Raw genomic sequence first — 19,977 nt, forward strand, 5'->3', positions numbered from 1 at the left:
GAAGATTGCTTTGGCCAAGTTGCCCCAGGTGACATTGCAGCCCCTGGCCGAGGTGTGGCAGCTGTCATCAACACCTGCCATCAGCAGCTTCATGGGCATGGGGGTCTGGGTGTGCAAGGGAAGCAGACCAGCACAGAGTTGCATCATCCTGTCACTTTCAAGTAATCTGTGGGGTGTGCCAGTATTGTTCCCCCAGGGGTCTCCCTGCCCAGGACAATGGAGAGCTTGGCCAGGATGATGGCCCCATGGTTACCTCTTTGGAACACTTAACACCCAGACCTACATGACTGCTATAGTCCTTGATGGCAACAAGTACCTCAAACCTGATCCACTGGCCAGCGCTGGTCTGCTTTTATACAGGCATAAGGGAATGTCTGTGTCTCCAGGAAAAATACATGATCTCAGATGCCTTGATGGGCAGGAAGAAGAGTTCAGTCTCTTTTAAGGACTTGATCTTCATGTCCTTGACCTGGGCAAATACTGATAAATTGTCGGTTGTAAGAGGGGTAAAAGGTTTTTGACAGTTTGTGTTTTACAGAAGTTGTTGTTGTTGTTGTTGTTTTTAATTATTGACCGCCAGTGTCTACCCTCTTCAGCCTTCCAGCATTCTTTCTCAAGTTGTAGGTCGTTGTTGTGGTTTTCAATAAATTGTCCCCTTTGGTCTGACTCTGACAGGTACTGGAGGCGCAGAGAAGGCATCAGAAGGAGAAATCTGGCATCATACCTACCTCACCAACACCCTACACTTACAACAAGGTAGGGGAAGAGATACTTGCCTTCACCCCTCAGGTGTAGCCCCTCTTCTGTGAGGTGTTTGTGGCTCTTTGGGAATGTGGCTAATTCCATTCTTATCCCTTAATAATATTCCTGCCCAAAAAGCTGGCAGCAGCCACACATGCAGAAGAGTACTTGGAATTCAAGTTTTTGTCTGATGAAATATGAAATAAGGTTCTTAGCAATTGAGGTTTTGCAGCAGGAACCAAGGGCGATGGTTGCCTGTAGGTTATTTATTTGGGTAACTGTATGGTCCACTGACCACATTTAAAAGACATGGTTGTCTTGCTTTTTTGAGGTGGAGGCCGTTTCTGAGAATGTTCCATGGCCATTCTTTCTTACCCAAAAATACTGAACTTAGAACAGTGTCTGTGACACACAGCATGTGTTCCTGGTACTATCACAGTTCTCAGTCTGTAGTCTAGGCATCAGGATCTCTGCTCTAAAGCACAAGAATATTAGGGCCTTTTAAAACAGGTCCTGGAGTCACTGAGTAGATCAGAAAAAAAATGATGCTGCTTGGGGACTCATGGCTGAATGTAGATGACAGAGAAGGACTTGGGTGTGGTAAAAAGGCAGTAGGCCAGCTCTTCTTGGGTCCCACACCTTAGAGGGTGCCACGTATTCCTATAGTGTCTGCACACATGTACACACAGACATACGTATGAAAGAACACACAGGGACCTCTGCCACTCATGACCCTGTGCTTCGCACTGTCACTGGCACAGTGTAACCAGAACCTTGAACATCTACTTTCATGATTAACACTCGTCAGTCCCCAAGTAATTACTGCTCCACATCTTGGTCTTACAGACTCAAAACCACAGGCAGCTCTGCTCTTATGGGGTGACGGTTTGAGGGCTGTGCTGATTACGGCATCAGACTCAGAAACTGCTTCCTGCTTCTTGATGCAGGCAGGAAGTGAGGAGTAGAAGCACTCAGATGACATTGATCCACTTGCTAAAATCTCGGCATGAATGCAGTGAATTCTTGTGTGATATATTATTTTCTGGTGCTATTTTTTTCTTCTTTTCCTGTTCCATTTTGTAAACCCTGTGGTGCTCATGAATTAGCATGGGATTCATAAAAATTATGCACTATACATGAGTAGCATGTTGAAATAATAAACAGCTTTTGAATAATAAACATTGCTTTTGAACGTGTATATAAGTTCGTCTAGAGATAATCTTTATATTGGCAACTAAATGAACACTGAATGCTACATTTGCAAATAATATTTTCACAAAAATATATAATAAGATACAATTAAATTTTTAGAAGTTAAACATATCAACCTCAATTTTATTTTATTTTATTTTTTTTAACGTTTATTTATTTTTGAGACAGAGAGAGACAGAGCATGAACAGGGGTGGGGCAGAGAGAGAGGGAGACACAGAATGGGAAGCAGGCTCCAGGCTCTGAGCCATCAGCCCAGAGCCCGACGTGGGGCTCAAACTCACGGACCACGAGATTGTGACCTGAGTTGAAGTCGGACGCTTAACCGACTGAGCCACCCAGGCGCCCTATCAACCTCAATTTTAAAAAGTAGTATCAGTTTCCTCATGTGGAAAGGGAGGGATTTGAATTATTTTTAAGATTCCTTTCACTTCTATAATTTTTTAATTATGTTCTATAGCATGGGTCATGCCATCTACGAATACCCATTAGTATGATGCCAAAACATGGGTGGGAGTACCTGAGACACCCCATTTTCCAAGCTTTTCTCAGCAGGACGCAGCTGTGGTATGGCGAGAGCATGTGGCCTCAGTGGCAGGCTCCCTGGGCTGCCTCTCTCAGGCAGACACTGCTTTTGTCCAGCAATTCAAGACAGGCTTGAATTGGAGCCTCTGAGGACCCAGGTTCTGAGGCAGGTAGAGCTGCATTTAACTAAATTAGGAGTGTTTTATTAATGATCATGTTGTGACTATTGCCTATGAAGGCACCTTAACACCTACAGACAAAGTAGTTCGTGGCAATTTTCTTTCTTTCCAAAGATCTTCCCCAAGAATGGTGTATGGTCTGGCGCATGGGTGCAATGAGTCATCAAAGGAATGCTTTTAGACCTCCTGTTCTTCCTCTACTGTCTCTTTCTGATCTGTGTCAAACTGCTTTGGGTTTTGATGAAATGACTTGTGCTATATTATAGGGTCAACCTGCCTGTGTCCTAGCTACTTGGTTCCTGTACCCTCAACCTTGCCCAGGTTGACCTAGCACATGTTTCCCAACCAGCTGGTTTATATCTGTTACGTCTGTAGCTGGAGATGAAGTGTCGTACAGCTGTACCCAAGGCTCAGCTAGTAGCTTGGGCCTGAGCAATGAGAATAAAATTGACTGTTTATTTCACCCTAGACTGGCCTTGTGTACTGGTGTGTATATATGTAGCAGTGGTGGCATATAAAACATATGGAGAGAAAGGTTAGTTCCCTTAAGACTTCCTGAAACTTTGCCAGTCTCTGTTAAGTGATTTTTGGAGATACCAGCCTGTGTATTTTAGGGGCTGTCTCTGGGCTGGTCCTGGGGGCTTTATTTTGGGGCTGTACCTCTGCTCATAAGTGACTATTTTCTTTTTCCTTTCAGAGCTGTGACCTGTGGTCCCTAGGGGTGATTATCTATGTGATGTTGTGTGGATACCCTCCTTTTTACTCCAAACACCACAGCCGGACTATCCCAAAGGATATGCGGAGAAAGATCATGACAGGCAGTTTTGAGTTCCCAGAAGAAGAGTGGAGCCAGATCTCGGAGATGGCCAAAGATGTTGTGAGGAAGTGAGTCCCCATGCTGCAGGGTGGGGAGGCCAAGGAGGCCTAAGGTGGTGGAGCACAAGGGAAAAGTCATTGGTTTCCCAGGCATGTTCCTTCCTGTTTGCACATCATAGAATTCTCATCCCTGCGGTCTGAGATGAGAGCTCTGCATTTCCACCTTGATGAAAATGGAGCTTTGCTCCCACCTGCTGCATTCTTAGAATTTGTCCTCAGGGATGTGAACCCAGGTCCCTCGGTAGCTACTGTCTCTGTGAACATTAATTTAGGACCTTAAGTGGTAAGCCCTGTGGTGTGCCCTTCCTGCATGTTAGCCAGTCACGTGGAAAAGACGTGGCATCAGGAACTGAACTCAGGGGCTAAGATGACAATGACACTTTGGCTTTTCATTCTTTGGCTGCTGGGGGTATGCGGCTGATTGTGTAGGCCTCTAGACTCCCCACTGCTGAGATAGATTTAGAAGATTTAGTCCTAGTGAGTGGGTGAGGGAGAGTTGACAGAGTCCTTTGGTAGCTGAAGGACTAGGTAAGAAGTCAGACCTAAATTTGAGGTGTATTTGCCTTTCCTGCCCGCCTGTGTGGGAGGCCCAGTTGCCTGGGATTTGGGCACTCTTCCAGCATTCCTACTGCTTTGGGTTCACTGAGCAATTTTCCCTCTTTTGGTTTCAGTTTCTTCATCTGTAATGCGATGAAGATAGGCATTAACGGGGCAGTGCCCGGGAGCTGTCTCCTGACACCACAGCCATTTCTCTGTGGAGATTACTCCCTTTCAAAAGTGAGCTTATCCCACTGGTTAAGGATCTATGTATATAAAGAGGGACTAGTTTCTAAAATCTGTAAGTAAAACTTCTTAGGAGGGCGGAGGGCAGAGGCAATGTTTACAGCATCATTTGTCTTCCCATGCTGTTTCCACACTGTATTCTCAGCTACTTAACCAAAACATCAGTATCCTCTAAGTGGTTCTTTGTCAGTTCTGTAGAATATATTTCCTGTCCCTAGAGTAACATTGATTATCTTCTTTCAGCTTCGGGATTCTTTTCTTCCTTTTTCTTTTTTTTCTTTTCTTTTCTTTTCTTTTCTTTTCTTTTCTTTTCTTTTCTTTTCTTTTCTTTTCTCTTTTCCTTTCCTTTCCTTTCCTTTCCTTTCCTTTCCTTTCCTTTCCTTTCTTTTCTTTCTTTTCCCTATGTTTGTTTTTTTTTGAGGCGGGGGAAGGGGCAGAGTGAGGGGGAGAGAAAAAATCCCTAGCAGGCTCCGCACTGTCAATGCAGAGCCCGATGCGGGGCTCACACCCACAAACCGTGAGATCATACATGACCTGAGCTGAAATCAAGAGTCGGATGCTTAACTGACTGAGCCACCCAGGCGCCCCTTGGATTCTTTTCTAAATGATCCTTTCTTTAGAATCTGAAGCTGTTTGTTCAGAATGACCCAGAGGTTGCAGAGAACCTGAAAGAGCAAGTGCACGTGTTGTCCTGACTCTGACATTTATAGTGGGAGGATATGTAGTTGGAAGGAGGGGCTGTAAAAAGCCTAGCACACATGCTGAAGTGAGCTAAGAATTGCATCAGCATGAACAGACAAGATGTAAAGAAGTACGATCAAAATGCAGATGGTACATAGCAATACATTCAGCTTAGAAGGAAAGCCTTCCCCGCTCAGAAACTCTATATTTTTAGCTTTTGAATGTTTTTGGAATAAAGGGTTCATATGGTTACATCTGTCAGTTTTATCACAAGTAGCAACCTGGATTTTCATTACTAAATGACCCTCTTTGTAGCCACTATCAGCCAAAAGAGCACTTTGAGTCCCATTTGGAAATTGGAGCCTGCTGTCCTAAAAAACATGAATGTGGAGATTCAAGTCTCAGGAACTATAAGCTGTATGTGGGCTTATTGAACCTAGAACTCAGTCTGAAGTATCACTGGATTAAGCCTTTTCCTGTCTTTTTTATCTCACTCTGTCTAGTATAGAAAGGACTAGCAAAGGACAACATGCCCTCACAACTAGTGGCTAGGGACTAGAACCCCACCCCTTCCTGCAGATGGAAAGCCTAAGCTTGTAGGAGTTTGTAGAAAGTCAGAAGCTGGAGCTGGTAAGAACCAGACCCAGGAACTTCCTGGCCTTCTGGAAGCAACTATGCACAGCACCCTGTTGGCCTTTTCTCCACAGGCTCTTAAAGGTCAAACCAGAGGAAAGACTCACCATCGAGGGCGTGTTGGACCACCCATGGCTCAACTCGACAGAGGCCTTGGATAATGTGCTACCCTCTGCTCAACTGATGATGGATAAGGTTTTGAATGATGATTACTTTGTTCACCAAAAAGGCTTTGTTGAGAAGGAATGCTGGGACAAAGTTCAGCGAGGGCTCAAAGCAGAGCAATACAGAGAACTCAGTCTTTACCAGAGAGGTGTCCCTGCTTTCCTGAAAGTCAGGATCTGAAATAAAAGCTTCTTTGCATAAAAGACCAGATCAGGGCCCAGTGAATACACACTAAAGGAAAACCCAAATCCTTCATGTTTGTGCTGTGGGGTTGAGGGGCACATAGTACTGTGAGACACCCTCCCTTCCCCTGAGGGGTTTAAACAAGACTGGTTGGAAAGACCAATTTACCTGAAACAGGGAGGGAACATTTCAGACATCAGAGCTTTGCATGCTACATTTTCTATGAATGCTGTGGGAATTCAGAAAAAGAGAACATCTTTGAAGGGGTGTAACTAGGGAAGAGTTCCCAAAGAGAAGGCAACCCTCCCATATTTTAATTACTGCATGGCAGTTTTTAACCGGTTCATGGGTTTAGCCATGAGCTGCCTCAAAGAATATGAGCAGACAGCATAAGTGCCCAAGTGTGGGGAACACCAGGAGCAAACAATTACAGACCGAAGTGCCTGAGTGGGAAAAATCACCTAGCTTATTAATGGGAAGTCCGGGAGACATCTGTGGCAGGGCCAGGCTTTGAAAGTACACAGAGGAGCTTAAGTCTTAGTAGTGCATAACTGAGGGGCCTTTGTAAATTTGGGGGAAGATATTTGCCACAGGGAAGGTATTTAGGGATGGTCAGCCAGACTTGCAGACTTGCCAACCTAAGACTTCTGCAGTCATCTGCAAGCTGAGGGGCAACTCTAGGAGCAGAGAAGTAGAGACATATGAATAGACTCAATATTTTCTGAGACAAATTTCTACAGTTTTTGATGACTTAGTAGATATTAAGGGGACAATGGGTGTCATATCTAGTGATACCATTGACAAATAGAGGGAAATCAGGAACAAAGCTGGTTTAGGTCAAGGCAAGTCTCTTAGATTTTAGATACTGTTTAGATGGACATGTAAATGAATGAGATGTGTTGTGTGGGACTATAGTGTAGTTGAGAGGTAAAGGCAGTGATGCAGACGTGAGTTTTACCCACTTAGAAGGCACAGGGTTGAAGTGTGAGAAAGAGTAAGGGAATAATAGGAAAAAATTTTTCAGTCTTCCCTTAGTTTTGGTGGAGTATGGGAAAGAAAGAGCTGGAAAGAACAGAGTTCTTTGCCATATCTGATTTTGTGTCGTTGTCCTCCTGGTTTAAATACGCCCAGTAGTCCAGAATTGGTTTGATCAGTCCAAAATCCTGAGATAATTTAAATCGGCACATGGGGGTTATAGTGTGGCTTTCCTCAAGATCTTGGGATTGAAGAAATAAGATTGCTTTCTGGAGTTACTTTAGACTTCGTGTATAATGAAGCCAAATATGGATATGCAGAATCTTCTTAATGAGAAAGAGTGGCCCCTAGGCCTCTAAGATGGAACTGCAAGGTGACAGACCATATATTCCCATTTTTGAAGAAATAATGGGGTCATGATGTAGGTTGGCTAACTCTGAAGTGCAGAAAAATGGCCACATATATAGATGTTGGATAGTGTCCATCTAAGCCCTGCCTAGGAGATGGAGTCTGAGCTGACAACCTTGAGCTATTCTCATCTTTTTGATTGGGCCATCACTGATAAGGGTGATGTGAGGATCCAGTGGAGTTTAGCCAAGGCCAGCTATTATAGTTCCCTTAAATGAGTTCAAACTCTACCTGATATAATTGCATGCTTAACAGGGAACTACTTTTTAAAACTATCAAATTTTATTGTTGAAATTCAAATAGTACAGAGGTATATAAAATAAAAAGCATAAATTCCTTTTCATTCCCCTGGCCTCAGTCTCACCCTTCAGAGATGAGGTAATCTATGGCTTAATGTATCCTTACTGATCTTATTTTGTGGAGACACACACACACACTCACAGTTTGTCCTGTTTAAAAATATAAACATGGGATCATCTTGTTCTTAGAAAGCTTTCTGCTGATTATTTATCTTCCTTAATTGGTCTGCCCATAGTAGCAGCCGGCACTGGTCACAAAGACACAGACTTCAAAAGTTCTAGACTCCATTGACAGTTATTTCTCATTGCAAATTAATTGACTGGCTTATAGATCAGTTTCTGATGATCTACCATGCTTATCGTATGAAGTAGTTGGGGTTCTGAGCCATCAGGGCTGAAATGATTGTCTACACTGTGGGGGCAGTGAATAAATGCCACTACAGGAGACTTCTCAGGCAGCAGCTTACCAGCCTTTCCCCTGATGGCCATGAATGCCTCTCTTTACACTTGCTCTTGCCAGTGACTGTGAACATAAGTCTCGTTAGCGCTTCTTACTTGCATTTCTGTCCACACGCAGGGAAGAAGAGCTAGCTGTTGTATGGCCCTTGGTTTGCCTGGTATTCCCTGGGCTTGCCAATCCGTGGGGAAGAATGCTCTGGCTTATCAAAATTTGTATACTGCCAGCATAACAGTGAAACTACCTTCTTAGTTCTTTGAGCTTCTCCTTCCTACTCTCTTAGATTGGCTCTTTAGGTGCCCTGAAGTGAGTGTGAAAACTGATGACAGTGTTTACATTCAGGCGGTGGTTGCAGGAATCCAGCAGGCTCATGCAGAACAGTTGGCCAACATGAGAATCCAGGATCTGAAAGTCAGCCTCAAACCCCTGCACTCTGTGAACAACCCCATTCTGAGAAAAAGGAAATTACTCGGGTAACTAAGCTTATTTTGTGGATTCTCCATGGTTGGTGTGCCTGAGTGCAGGATTGGGAGAGGTCAGCCAGGGGTCTGCCCTTTTTCTACCTCTTAAGAGGGTGGAAAGGATGGCTTGTTAAATAGCATGAGGAGGTGGAGACACTCTATAGTTAATCATTTATCTGAAAAATGTGCTGCCTTATCTTTAGAGTAAACAGCTGTGGAGAGTTGGTTTTTGAGGTTTCACCTTGTTATTACCTCTCTCCCAAACTTTTAAAGCACCAAGCCAAAGGACGGTGTTTATATCCACGACCGTGAAAATGGAGCCGAGGATTCAAATGTTGCCTTGGAAAAGCTCCGAGATGTGATTGCTCAGTGTATTCTCCCCCAGGCTGGTAAAGGTCACGCCATTTACCAATGTTCCGTGTGTGTGAGTGTGAGTGTGTGTGTGTGCACGTGCTCACATGCACATGACAGAAGGAGTGGTTTAATTTGAGGCTGTCTGTTTCATCTTTGTGTTGTGAGAAAATAATTATATAAATTATTTAAATTATAAATTTATATAAATTATTATGTAATTTTATATATGTATAAATCTGTGCCCACTAAAAAGAGAAGGCAGTGGGAACTCAGAAAGGTGGTAAGTTTCGTCCCTCTTTTGGTTTTCTGTGAAACTGCTAGTTGACGTATAATTGCCCGCGTCTGGTGCAGCATGTAGTTTTGTGTTTTCTTAGTTTGTTAACGAGGGCACAGGATAGAAGATGGAGAACGGAAAATGGGGACAGGGTCAGGATCAGCTTGTGAAGGTCAGGAACGTTTCCGGAGCCTTTAGAGTACAAGGCCGTCATTAACTTGTGGATATAAAGAGAATACCTCCCAAGTTCAGAAGTGACCCCTGCTGCTACTTGTATCATGGGCAGAGTGTGACTTGTGCATGTCTCCTTTTGTGAGTGACAGCTTTCTTTTAATACACTCACTGGGGTGTCATGGACTCTCCTCAGCAGATGAATGAGAGGCTTCAAGTAGTAGACCAGAAAACCATCTAGATTTCTTGGGTTTTAAGAGAACTCCCAGGGTGTACCACAGCTTCCAAAGTAAGAAATGAGCCTAGGACAAAGAGGTGGTCCCCTCAGCCTTGCTCTCTCTTCGTCGTTTGGTCTCTTAGGTTAACCAGGTATTCTTGCTCAGCAGCAGAGTCTGACTCTGCCTGTTTCCCATACCCCAGTGCTAAGACCCTGGGGCCACGAGAGGAGTTGTGTGAGGCTGTCAGAATAAGAGTTCAGAGCCCAGAAGTGGCCTCCATATAAGGTAGGGACTGGAAGTAACAACAGCGTCTGTGAAAGTTTGCCCCTTAACTCACCACTTCTCAACGAGCTGGACATCATGTCCTTCCGTCTCTGACACTTCACATCCCATGATGCCACAGGAAAACGCAACTTCTTCTTCATCTTTATTAATAGGAGAGAATGAAGATGAAAAGCTGAATGAAGTAATGCAGGAGGCTTGGAAGTATAACCGGGAATGCAAACTCCTAAGAGATACTCTGCAAAGCTTCAGTTGGAATGGTAGGAAACTTACTTCTCCCTTTCTCCCTGAACGCGGAGAAGTCATTACATGTGGAACATGGAGGATGTCTGGGGGCTGAGCTGGGCTGTTTTGAGGGGAAGTGAGGCTAGAAAGTGAGTGGAGTACTCTGGGATGGGGTTAGTCCTGCTTAACTGCACAGGCATGGACGTCCAGCCCTCTCACTTGCTTTCCAGAGTTCAGATGAACTTTGTGCTGCAGATTCCACACTGCAGAGCCCCAGTCTCACACCCCTTGGGTACCTTACTGGATCCCTGTTAACAGTCTCACCCCAAACATTTGGAGACTGACCTTTTTTTTTGTGCATTTCAGGTCGTGGATTCACAGATAAAGTGGATCGACTAAAACTGGCAGAAATTGTGAAGCAAGTGATAGAAGAACAAACCATGTCCCATGAATCCCAATAATGACGGCTTCAGACTTTTTTTTTAACAATTTGAAAAATTATTCTTTAATGTATAAAGTAATTTTTATGTAAATTAATAAATCATAATTTCATTTCCACATTACTTAAAGATGCTGTATAGATTTAAATACAGAACTTACTCATAGTATAGTTCATTTGTTTGTAAGAAAAGCTCAGTTCCTAGAGATATACTATTACTCTAGGACTGTTTTCTCATATGTTTGTAAGATGATAGATGGTATTGTCAACAAGATTGTTTTATTTGTAATAAAGTATACAAAAACCATTTGTCAGTGATAGACAAAGGGCCGACGATACTGACCTGTCTGTTCAGTAAACATTTGAATCAAGTACTGTGGAATCTGGTCTCACTCACCCTGTGTATTTGCTTTCTGCACCATCGGTAGATTAGCTCTGGTGCCAAACAGATTTTTGTGGATCCATATTGCAGACTGCCTGCTGGAACCCACAGGATGCCAACTCCCATGATAGAAGAGGCAAGGAGCTGAGGCCTCATTTCTCTTGTCCCTAATTCCTTAGAGAAAAGTGGTAACATTTCTCTTTTTTGGGGGTCAGATCTTTTCAAAGGTATGGGGGGTTTCTGACATCTAACAAGATTTCGAGTTTATTCTTTTCATGTAGAACCAGAGCTTCATTCTGCTCCTCTAAGGTCCTGCTCAGCCCTCTTCCCTTCCCCACAGACCTCACCAAGCTCTGTTGCTGCTGCTTCCGTTTTTCTGTTCTCCTGGCCCTTTTTATCAGATAATTTTTCTGAGAAAGTTACATATCATGTAAACTAGACTACTGGATTAGCATCTAAAATGGTCCAGTTTTTTCTTCTAAAGCTGCCCTTTTACTCTCTGATATTTCAGCCTGCGCTTCGTGTTGGCATCCCCAGGCTACGTCTGTTTCGTTCAGTGCCCTTCATTTTCAGGAAGGGTGGTTTTCGGCCAGAGATCAACTGTTTGAATGGAAAACAAGGCTGGATGCTTTTTTAGTTTTCTGTTGTGCACACGAGCTTCCATAACAAACCGTTATTTGTGTGTTTGGCAGTTTTTGGCGGGTGCCTGTGTTGGTAAATAGAAGGGCTAACAGGCAAACTCCAATTCACAGAGCAGAGGAAGATGGTCGCAGGTGCAATTCTTCACTTTTGTCCTGTCACATTCTCTTCGATCAAAATTGACCTCACAGAGCTCACTTCTTTTCTTTTTAAAGTTTATTTATTTTTGAGACAGAGAGAGACAGAGCATGAACAGGGGAGGGGCAGAGAGAGAGGGAGACACAGAATCCGAAACAGGCTCCAGGCTCTGAGCTGTCAGCACAGAGCCCGACGCGGGGCTCGAACTCACGGACTGTGAGATCATGACCTGAGCCGAAGTTGGACGCTTAACCGACCAAGCCACCCAGGCGCCCCAAGCTCACTTCTTTTCTTATGATTTGTCCACTTTGCTGAGCATGTCCTCAGGAAGACATTTGGTTAGTATGCATCACATGTATGTGACTGACTGGAAATACATGATAAAAACACAAAGCATCTTATAAGGATTACCTTGTCATATTGGGTAATAGATACTTTTAACGGTAAGGCTCCCTAATCTTAAGTGACTAATAACTAAATGGTTTACAACTAAGTTGTAAATGGATACCCTGTAAGGAGAACTCAGTGCTTTTAAATACGGCAAAATCGGAGAGTTAGGCAGCAGAGAAAAACAAAATGTTTATTTATTGACCAGAAGACTTAGCTGAGAGTTGAATTAAGGGTTGAATTAAGTTATTGTTTTTTTAGTGAAATGCAGTCTTACAAATCGCTTACTGCAATCAGGAAAAATGCTGCACTTATTTCTAGAAGAACAGAATGAATGTTCACCTGTTGTTTTTCTCAGGGCACAGGTATTGGCTGGAGGAAGGAAGGCCATAGTTAACTTTGTTACTCTTTTTTTTCAGGGTAAATACTGGTATGCCCAGTCTACCATTAACTTCTCGATTTGTTATTAGGGTACCTTCCAAAGGCTCTGGATGATTTTTTTTTTCCTTTAGCATGTGGTGAATTTTAGGCATGATCTAAAAGGACATCCACAATAGTGCTTCCTTTTACTCTAAGCAACAGTTGCCCACATTTTAGTCACACCGGGCCGAATTAATCTGGCCCCCAAAAGAAGCGCTGCGTCCACATATGCCCACATGAGAGCGCTCCATGCTGGAAGCTGGTGAATACCCTGGAGGACAGTCTAGCTGTTGGAGTGCAAAAGTGGGTCTTACTTTGGACCCCTGACAGAACAGTAGTTCCCAAAGGACGCAGCACTGTTTGTGGTCTTCAAAGTGGAATTTCGTTTGTGGGGTTTGTAGGCCAGTAGCAAATTCTGTTTTGGTATGCCAGTCAGGTTTCCTAATAAAGCAAATTTCACATGTAACTGGATGTGAAGCAAAATCAGCTTCGTCTCTTCCTACCTCTAAATGCCTCTACCTGCAGGCAGTTCACGTTGTAAGAACAGTTCTTGTAGGCAGGAGGTTAGAGTCTCCAGTTTTCCCACATGATTTGCTAACCCTCTGTTTAACCAAAACCATTACTTACCACTCAAATGCCTATAGACTTTAACAGTTATAAATCTGCTTGATGTAAAACAATTTGTGTATCTTTCCGGTTAAGTGTATAAGCATAGGAAAATACCTGTCAGATACCTGTCTGAAACATAGGAGGATAGCTTTTTAGCTTTTTAAAGCTAGAAATAGGTACGCTTTTTAGGGGCACCTGGCTGGCTCATCAGTGGAGTGTGCCACTCTTGATCTTGTGTGATGAGTTCAAGCCCCACATTGGGCATAGAGCCTACTTAAGAAGTGAAAAATTTTTTTTCTCTAAATAGATAACTTTTTAAGAAGAGTTTGTTGTATTCATGTGAGAAAGAACAAATTGAAGGGATTATTGGTTAGAGAACTCAAATGATCTAAATCAGACCTTGTCTGTGAACACGTATATGTGTATGTATTAAAGAAAATGTGTTTCAATTTAAAAACTGAAAACTTGGATACACTTAGCTTTAATTATATTTCTATTTATTTAAAAAGTAGTAGTGTTCTTTTATTATTGATTTGGTTCTTTTATCCCACAAAATGACTCAATTTGTCCTACATGTTTGGTTAAAATACAGGGAAATACCTTAAGTTTGTATTAATTTCCAAATTATATAATTGGAAGAGGCTTTCTTCTCTTATATAAAATAAAAGAAGAAATCTAGCTAGAAATCATCTTACCTTACTTGCTATAAATTTCTTAATATTTGCTAGATGCTAATGATGCCAGATGCTAATGATAAATTTTATCATCTGTATTAGGAATTAAATATAATTGAGGTGACCTGCTCTCCTGCTCACATCTGAGATCTTGTGGTACCGAACCATTCCTTTTTGAACTAGATAGGGCATATCTCCATTGTTGAGTGTTAGTTGTAGTCATAACCCTTACTTCAAAGGTTTTATATTGTAAACGTTTGACTTGATATAAAATTATTTCTATGCAAGATAAAATATGTACGGTCTTATTTTAGTTCATCTTAGAATGCACAGGAGAATAACTATGCAAAGAATGTGGATAGATAGTGCTTTTTCTCCCTTTCGATTTTGTACTGCAAAATACCCCAGGAAATTGACACAAAACCAAATCCAAAGACTTACACAGACAGTACAGTTCAATTTTAGTGAAAAGAGTGAAGAAATCTTCAAAAAAATTCTTACAGACTCCAGTTTTTATTTTCTTGGTGAAATGGTAACTAGATACCTACTTAGTTTCTTTTTGTGTTGGGTCTGTTGGGAGGAACTGAATGTTGATCCTCCTCACTTACATATTTCCATGGTAAAACTGAGCTCATTTCATTTGTCACTTAATATGTGCATTAGGAAAACTTCATAGCAGAAAAAAATATGTTTATATGCAGATATAGAATGTCTAAACTGAATGTGTAATGAACAAAGGCTGACAAAGGAGGCTTGGGCTGCGAAACAGTATCCTGAATGCTACAGAAATGGGGACGGGAGGCATGGGCAACAGAGAACTTTGTCCTGTTCAGAGATCCCCAAAGGATCCCTGTCCCCTCCCCCCCAACCTCCTGCCAGAATGTTGGATTTCAAAGAATGAACAGATTAACGGATATCAGGAGTAGTGTGGCCTGGGTTGAGAATAAGGATAATTTGCCTGAGTTATAGTACTGGCTGGATCATTACAGTCTGCCCACATGGTATCTCTCTGTGAGGACAAAGGGAACTTACCCAAGGAACGTTAAAGCTACTGCTGTTGGAAGGAAGTCCTATGGTAAGGGAACTAGAAAAGGCCAAGAGCAAGTAGAAATACAGTCCCTAAGTCTGTAACCCAAGAGCTGGACAGCAGCCATCCCTAAGGGAGCCAGCCCAGATCTGGGGCTGATACTTGAGTCTCTGAGGCTCAACATGCGAGGCAGAGCTGCTGCTGTAGGACGGAAGCCCTGCAGTGCCAACTGATTCACAATGGCTGTTTCAGTGGCAGCCTCTTTGAGACACCCTGCCTCTACACTGTCATCATGGAAAAACCAAGGTGCCTCGAAAGAGGGTAAGGTAAAGTTTCAGATTTGGGCTCAGCAGAAGAGGAACTTGAGGCTGGGGCAAGTGCCAGAACCCTCGTGTGTCAGATTGGGGATTGTGCTGCTGTTGGTGATTTTCCTGCCAACCTTGTACTGTGACCTGGGATCTGTATATTACTCTTCTTATGAAACAGTCATCCCCAAGAGCCTGACAGTCAAGGGAAGGGAAGACCCAGTGGAAAAGGCATCCTATATGCTCTTAATGCAGGGCCAGAAATGGATGATTCACCTGAAGGCGAAGAGAGACTGTTTTGTGAAGGACTTTCCAGTCTTCAGCTACCACGGTGGCGTCCTGGGGCAAGAAATGCCTTTCATCTCACACGACTGTCACTATGAAGGCTACATAGAAGGAGTCCCGGGTTCTTTTGTTTCTCTCAACACCTGTTCAGGCCTCAGCGGCATCCTGATTAAGGAGGGGAAACCCTATGGCATTAAGCCCAAGGACACTTCGAAACGCTCTGAACATGTGTTGTACACGATGGCACACCAAGCTCGAGTCTCCTGTGGGGTCACTTCCGAAGGCAGCCAAGTGGCGCCTGCCAGCCGGCAGCAGGGGAGCAGGAAGCCTCACAGTCCACAGGCACCGTCCTCCTTTTGGTCACACCCCAAGTACGTGGAGATGTTTGTCGTGGTCAACAACCAGCGGTTCCAAATGTGGGGCAGTGACGTCAGTGAGACAGTCCAGAGGGTCATGGACATCACCGCTCTGGCCAACAGCTTCACCAGGGGGATAAACACAGAGGTGGTGCTGGCTGGAATGGAGATTTGGACCGAGGGGGACCTCATAGAAGTGCCGGCGGACTTGCAAGTTACACTCGGGCATTTCAACAGCTGGAGACAGGAGAAGCTCTCCCGTCGTGTGAAGCACGATGTTGCCCACATGATCGTTGGACATCATCCTGAAGGAGACGAGGGACAGGCATTTCTCAGTGGTGCCTGTTCAAGTGGCTTTGCGGCAGCCGTTGAGTCCTTCCATCATGAAGACGTCCTCCTGTTTGCAGCGCTCATGGCCCATGAGCTTGGGCACAACTTGGGTATTCGGCACGACCACTCGGCCTGCGCTTGTAGAGATAAACGCTTGTGCCTCATGCGTGAAAATATCACCAAAGAAGGTGGCTTCAGCAACTGCAGCTCGGATTACTTCTACCAGTTCCTCCGGGAACACAAAGGGGGCTGCCTATTTAACAAGCCTCGGCCCCAACATCGCCTGCGTAGGAATGCAGAGTGTGGAAATGGTGTGTTGGAGGACAATGAGGAGTGTGACTGCGGACCTGACTGTGGTGATCACCGGTGCTGTGACCAAACATGTAGGCTGAAGGAGCATGCGCAGTGTAGTGATGGCCTATGCTGTTCTGATTGCCAGTTGAGACATAAGGGATTCATGTGTCGTCCTGCTCTTGGAGAGTGTGACCTCCCTGAATATTGTGATGGTACCTCCGGAGAATGCCCCATAGACCGCTATAAGCAAGATGGCACATTGTGTGACAGAATTCACTATTGTTTTGGCGGCCGGTGTAAGAACCCTGATAATCAATGTGTGGATATATATGGGTCCCCTGCAAGGTCTGCCCCAGAACACTGTTATATTTCCATGAACACCAAAGGAGACCGGTTCGGGAACTGTGGCTTGTGGGCCTCGTCTAGGACAAAGTATGTTAATTGCTCTGATGATCATATATTTTGTGGGAAACTTATATGTACAAATATTAGACAGATACCAGCACTCAAACCCCACCATACTCTGATCCAGGTACCTCACAAAGATGACTGGTGCTGGAGCATGGATGCCTATAACATGACTGACATCCCCGATGATGGAGAGGTGCACAACGGCACTCTTTGTGCCCCACACAAAGTCTGCATGAATTACTCCTGCACTGATCATGCCGTGCTCCACTACGACTGTGAACCTAATGAAATGTGTAATGGGAGAGGAGTCTGCAACAATTTAAGGCACTGTCATTGTGAGGCTGGCTATGCACCCCCTGACTGCAAAACTGCAGGAAATGGGGGTAGTGTGGACAGTGGCCCTCCTGGAAAGCCACATGATGGAAATCCAAGTGAAGATGAAAGCAGAAGTCATAGTGTTTCTCGTAGTAATTCTGGCAGAGGTTGTGAGCATGAAGATGAAAGCAAAGGCCTTTCCAGGATGGTGTACTTATTCGCCTTATTTCTTTTAATAGTATTTTTAAGTCTGATTATTGGTGCCATTATTGAGGCTGGAAAGGAGAGATCACAGTGCCAACAAAAGGTTCTAGAAGATACTCAAGAAACTGTACCAGAAACAGAAGTAGGCAGATTAGAGGAAGAACCAGGGGGAAAAATGAGTAGTGACAGGAAGAAGGCGAATATAGCAAATACCTGAATCATTAGGTGGAATAGAGGCTCAGTGGAGCAAACATGAAGTTTTTACACTGACGGCTGCAGACCCTGATAGGAAGTCTACAGCCTGTGGAAAGGTAAACTGTGCGAGGAGGACTTTTCTTCTTCAACTTAGTCACTGGTTATCTATGCATATGTAAAATCACTTATAAAAATATTTCAAATTTTCATTTTCACATTTTATGAAGCATTTAAATTAAACTTTTCTCATGAAATATTCAGATAAATATATTGCCTTAGTAGGTCCAGTTTCTGAGTCATCCGTCTTTTATGGATATAATCTTCCACCTATTTTACTGGGTGTACAGCATTATTTATGCTTATATATATTGCAGTCCCAGGCTTTTTCACCCCACTTAAAACTACACATTATGTTAGAAAGTTGTTTATATGTCATTGTTCTAATTTGCCCTGTGAAGTTTATTCATGAAATGAGACGATTTTAAATTAGTAAGTAAATAAATATATGTGTTCAAACAACACATCGCTTTAGGCTTTATATGGCCTATAACCTGGATGTCCTTTAGTTTTGCAGTTTCTTGAAAGAGCTCCATTAATTCAGGATGGTATGATTACTCTGGTTGGGGTAAATGGGCCAGAGGTGGGCAACCTAGCCAAGAAGCAATCTTGACCAGTGCTCAGTTAAAATACCCATTTTACCTTTTGCTATTTTCTGCTTTATTAAAAATATTTGTTTCTCAATTCCTTTATTAAGTTAATACCTGTTGAGTGAGTGTAGAAAGGAACAGAGCTTTAAGTGGTACTTAATTGTAAAGACAGCACAAACACATTTAATAACTACATAATCCAATAGCACAAGACACTGTGTAAAACACTTTGCATTCCTTGCCTTAATTTTATCTTCCCATCTACACTCTGAGACCTCCATCTGCTACATGAGGAAACAGACATCACAGAGTTCGGGTGGAACCTGTGTCCTGCCTCAGGTACGACAGAATCTACATTCCCCCCTGCTTCATGAGCCTGTCCTTCAGTAAAAAAAGTGGCCAGAACAACGATCGGTATGTCCTCAATAGCCCAGAACATGGCTTCTTCCTCAGTGACTCTAACGAAACAAAACCTTTACGGGATGGATGCTGATTGCTGTCACGAACCTACCACGTTGTGTAGTCATTACCGATGAAAAGTGTCTTTACCCCATTACATCCTGACCTCCTGGAGTGGCAGGTTCATATCCTACTCAGCTTGAGGTCTCAGCTCATTGTAGGTGCTCGGTAAATGTTGACCAAGTGAAGGACTTAGCCAGAACCAACCTTAAAATAGGAGGGTAACTTCTATGGATGGCACTGGCCAAAACCTTGCTCAGGTGCAGTGTTGCTGCTACAGGTCTAGCGTTCTGAGCCTCAGGGAAGTTCCTGAGCATCAGTCCCTGCCGACACTTTTGCTGAGTCCCTCTTCTAATTGCTTGACCTACGTGAGTGGGAAAGAGCAGACAAAGGAAGGATAAGACCTGATTTCTGCTTTTTAGAAGCTTAATTACTTTTGGTGGAGCAAAACTAAACGTCAGGGGGAAAATTCAAAATCACGACTTCAGGTATGTAAGATTCCAGGTCATGAGATTTGTTGGTAACCGAATCTCAGAGTGTTTTATGACAGATCAGGATTTGCGGTGAAAACGTACCATTAATTAGTAGTGAGCTGAGAGCTTTGGGAACAAGGGCAGACTGGGTAAATGAAGGCCCCCACATGTAAACTTGTGGTTAGAGACTTTTGAAAAAGATGTGGAGGATTTCTGCTGAAAAGCACGTCAGTGGAGAACAGGAGGGATGGCATTCCTAACTGCACATGTGATGCGGACTATGATAAAAGCTAAAAAGCATCACATATTTTTGCTAGCTTCTCAAGTATAAGGGAATCATGATTTACGTATGGGGTGATTACGCTTAGCTAATTAAATGGTGTTCTTAAAAGACCAAAAGTCAGATGGAAAATCAAGAATCAATTAATAAAACCTATTTAAAACTTCACAATGTTTGACAACAAAATGTACAAAAAATTAGCAGTACGGAAGTGGCAGGTAGAATAGGCTATTTTTAGTTGCTGTCCTTATGATTGCAAGACGAGGTTGAAGGCAGGGAACAAAGGTTAGGACAGGCTATTCGAATGAACTTCCTCTGAAAAACTGATAGAAAATGGGACATGTTTCTAACTGCCAGGTAGATCTTAAGAAGTGTGGAACCCCCAAATTCCAGGGGTTAAAGGTTGGGGTTCTTTAGGATCTGCTGTAGAAGGGAGGTGACCAATTTTAAGAGAGGAGGTAGGGGCACTTGGGTTTGAGGTACAGCGTTCTGCATTTTGTGTGATTGTTTCTACAAAGCCCACTCTTTCACCGGATTCCCTCCCCCAGCATGTTTGGGGGATTCTGAGGAAGGCTTGATTATGTGTTCCAGTGATCTCTGTTCGTAGT

The 19,977-nt window shown here is 43.4% G+C and overlaps 3 protein-coding genes across 8 annotated transcripts in view; 2 read left to right on the forward strand and 1 right to left on the reverse strand.

Annotated features, from left to right (window-relative positions):
* Positions 1–10,921, forward strand: part of MAPKAPK5 (MAPK activated protein kinase 5) — a 42,962-nt gene extending 32,041 nt beyond the window's left edge. For 3 of the 6 annotated variants that reach the window (XM_045456995.1, XM_045456993.1, XM_045456997.1), the window contains 7 exons: positions 676–756; positions 3,353–3,540; positions 5,703–5,823; positions 8,458–8,588; positions 8,850–8,965; positions 10,031–10,135; positions 10,467–10,921. In XM_045456995.1, the coding sequence (XP_045312951.1) occupies positions 676–756; positions 3,353–3,540; positions 5,703–5,823; positions 8,458–8,588; positions 8,850–8,965; positions 10,031–10,135; positions 10,467–10,561 (837 nt within the window). In that variant the 3' untranslated portion in view covers positions 10,562–10,921. Of the gene's footprint in view, positions 1–675; positions 757–3,352; positions 3,541–5,702; positions 5,824–8,457; positions 8,589–8,849; positions 8,972–10,030; positions 10,136–10,466 lie in introns of all 6 variants that reach the window. The other 3 variants (XM_045456992.1, XM_045456996.1, XM_045456994.1) reach the window with 1 other exon arrangement.
* Positions 1–19,977, reverse strand: part of TMEM116 (transmembrane protein 116) — a 166,131-nt gene that overhangs the window by 23,992 nt on the left and 122,162 nt on the right. The window lies entirely within an intron of this gene.
* LOC123587322 (disintegrin and metalloproteinase domain-containing protein 1-like) lies at positions 11,982–18,691 on the forward strand. The gene has a single exon (XM_045456985.1). The coding sequence runs from the start codon at positions 15,055–15,057 to the stop codon at positions 17,530–17,532; it is 2,478 nt and encodes an 825-aa protein (XP_045312941.1). The 5' UTR covers positions 11,982–15,054; the 3' UTR covers positions 17,533–18,691.

This window comes from Leopardus geoffroyi, chromosome D3 (assembly GCF_018350155.1).
Source record: "Leopardus geoffroyi isolate Oge1 chromosome D3, O.geoffroyi_Oge1_pat1.0, whole genome shotgun sequence".
Lineage (NCBI taxonomy): Eukaryota > Metazoa > Chordata > Mammalia > Carnivora > Felidae > Leopardus > Leopardus geoffroyi.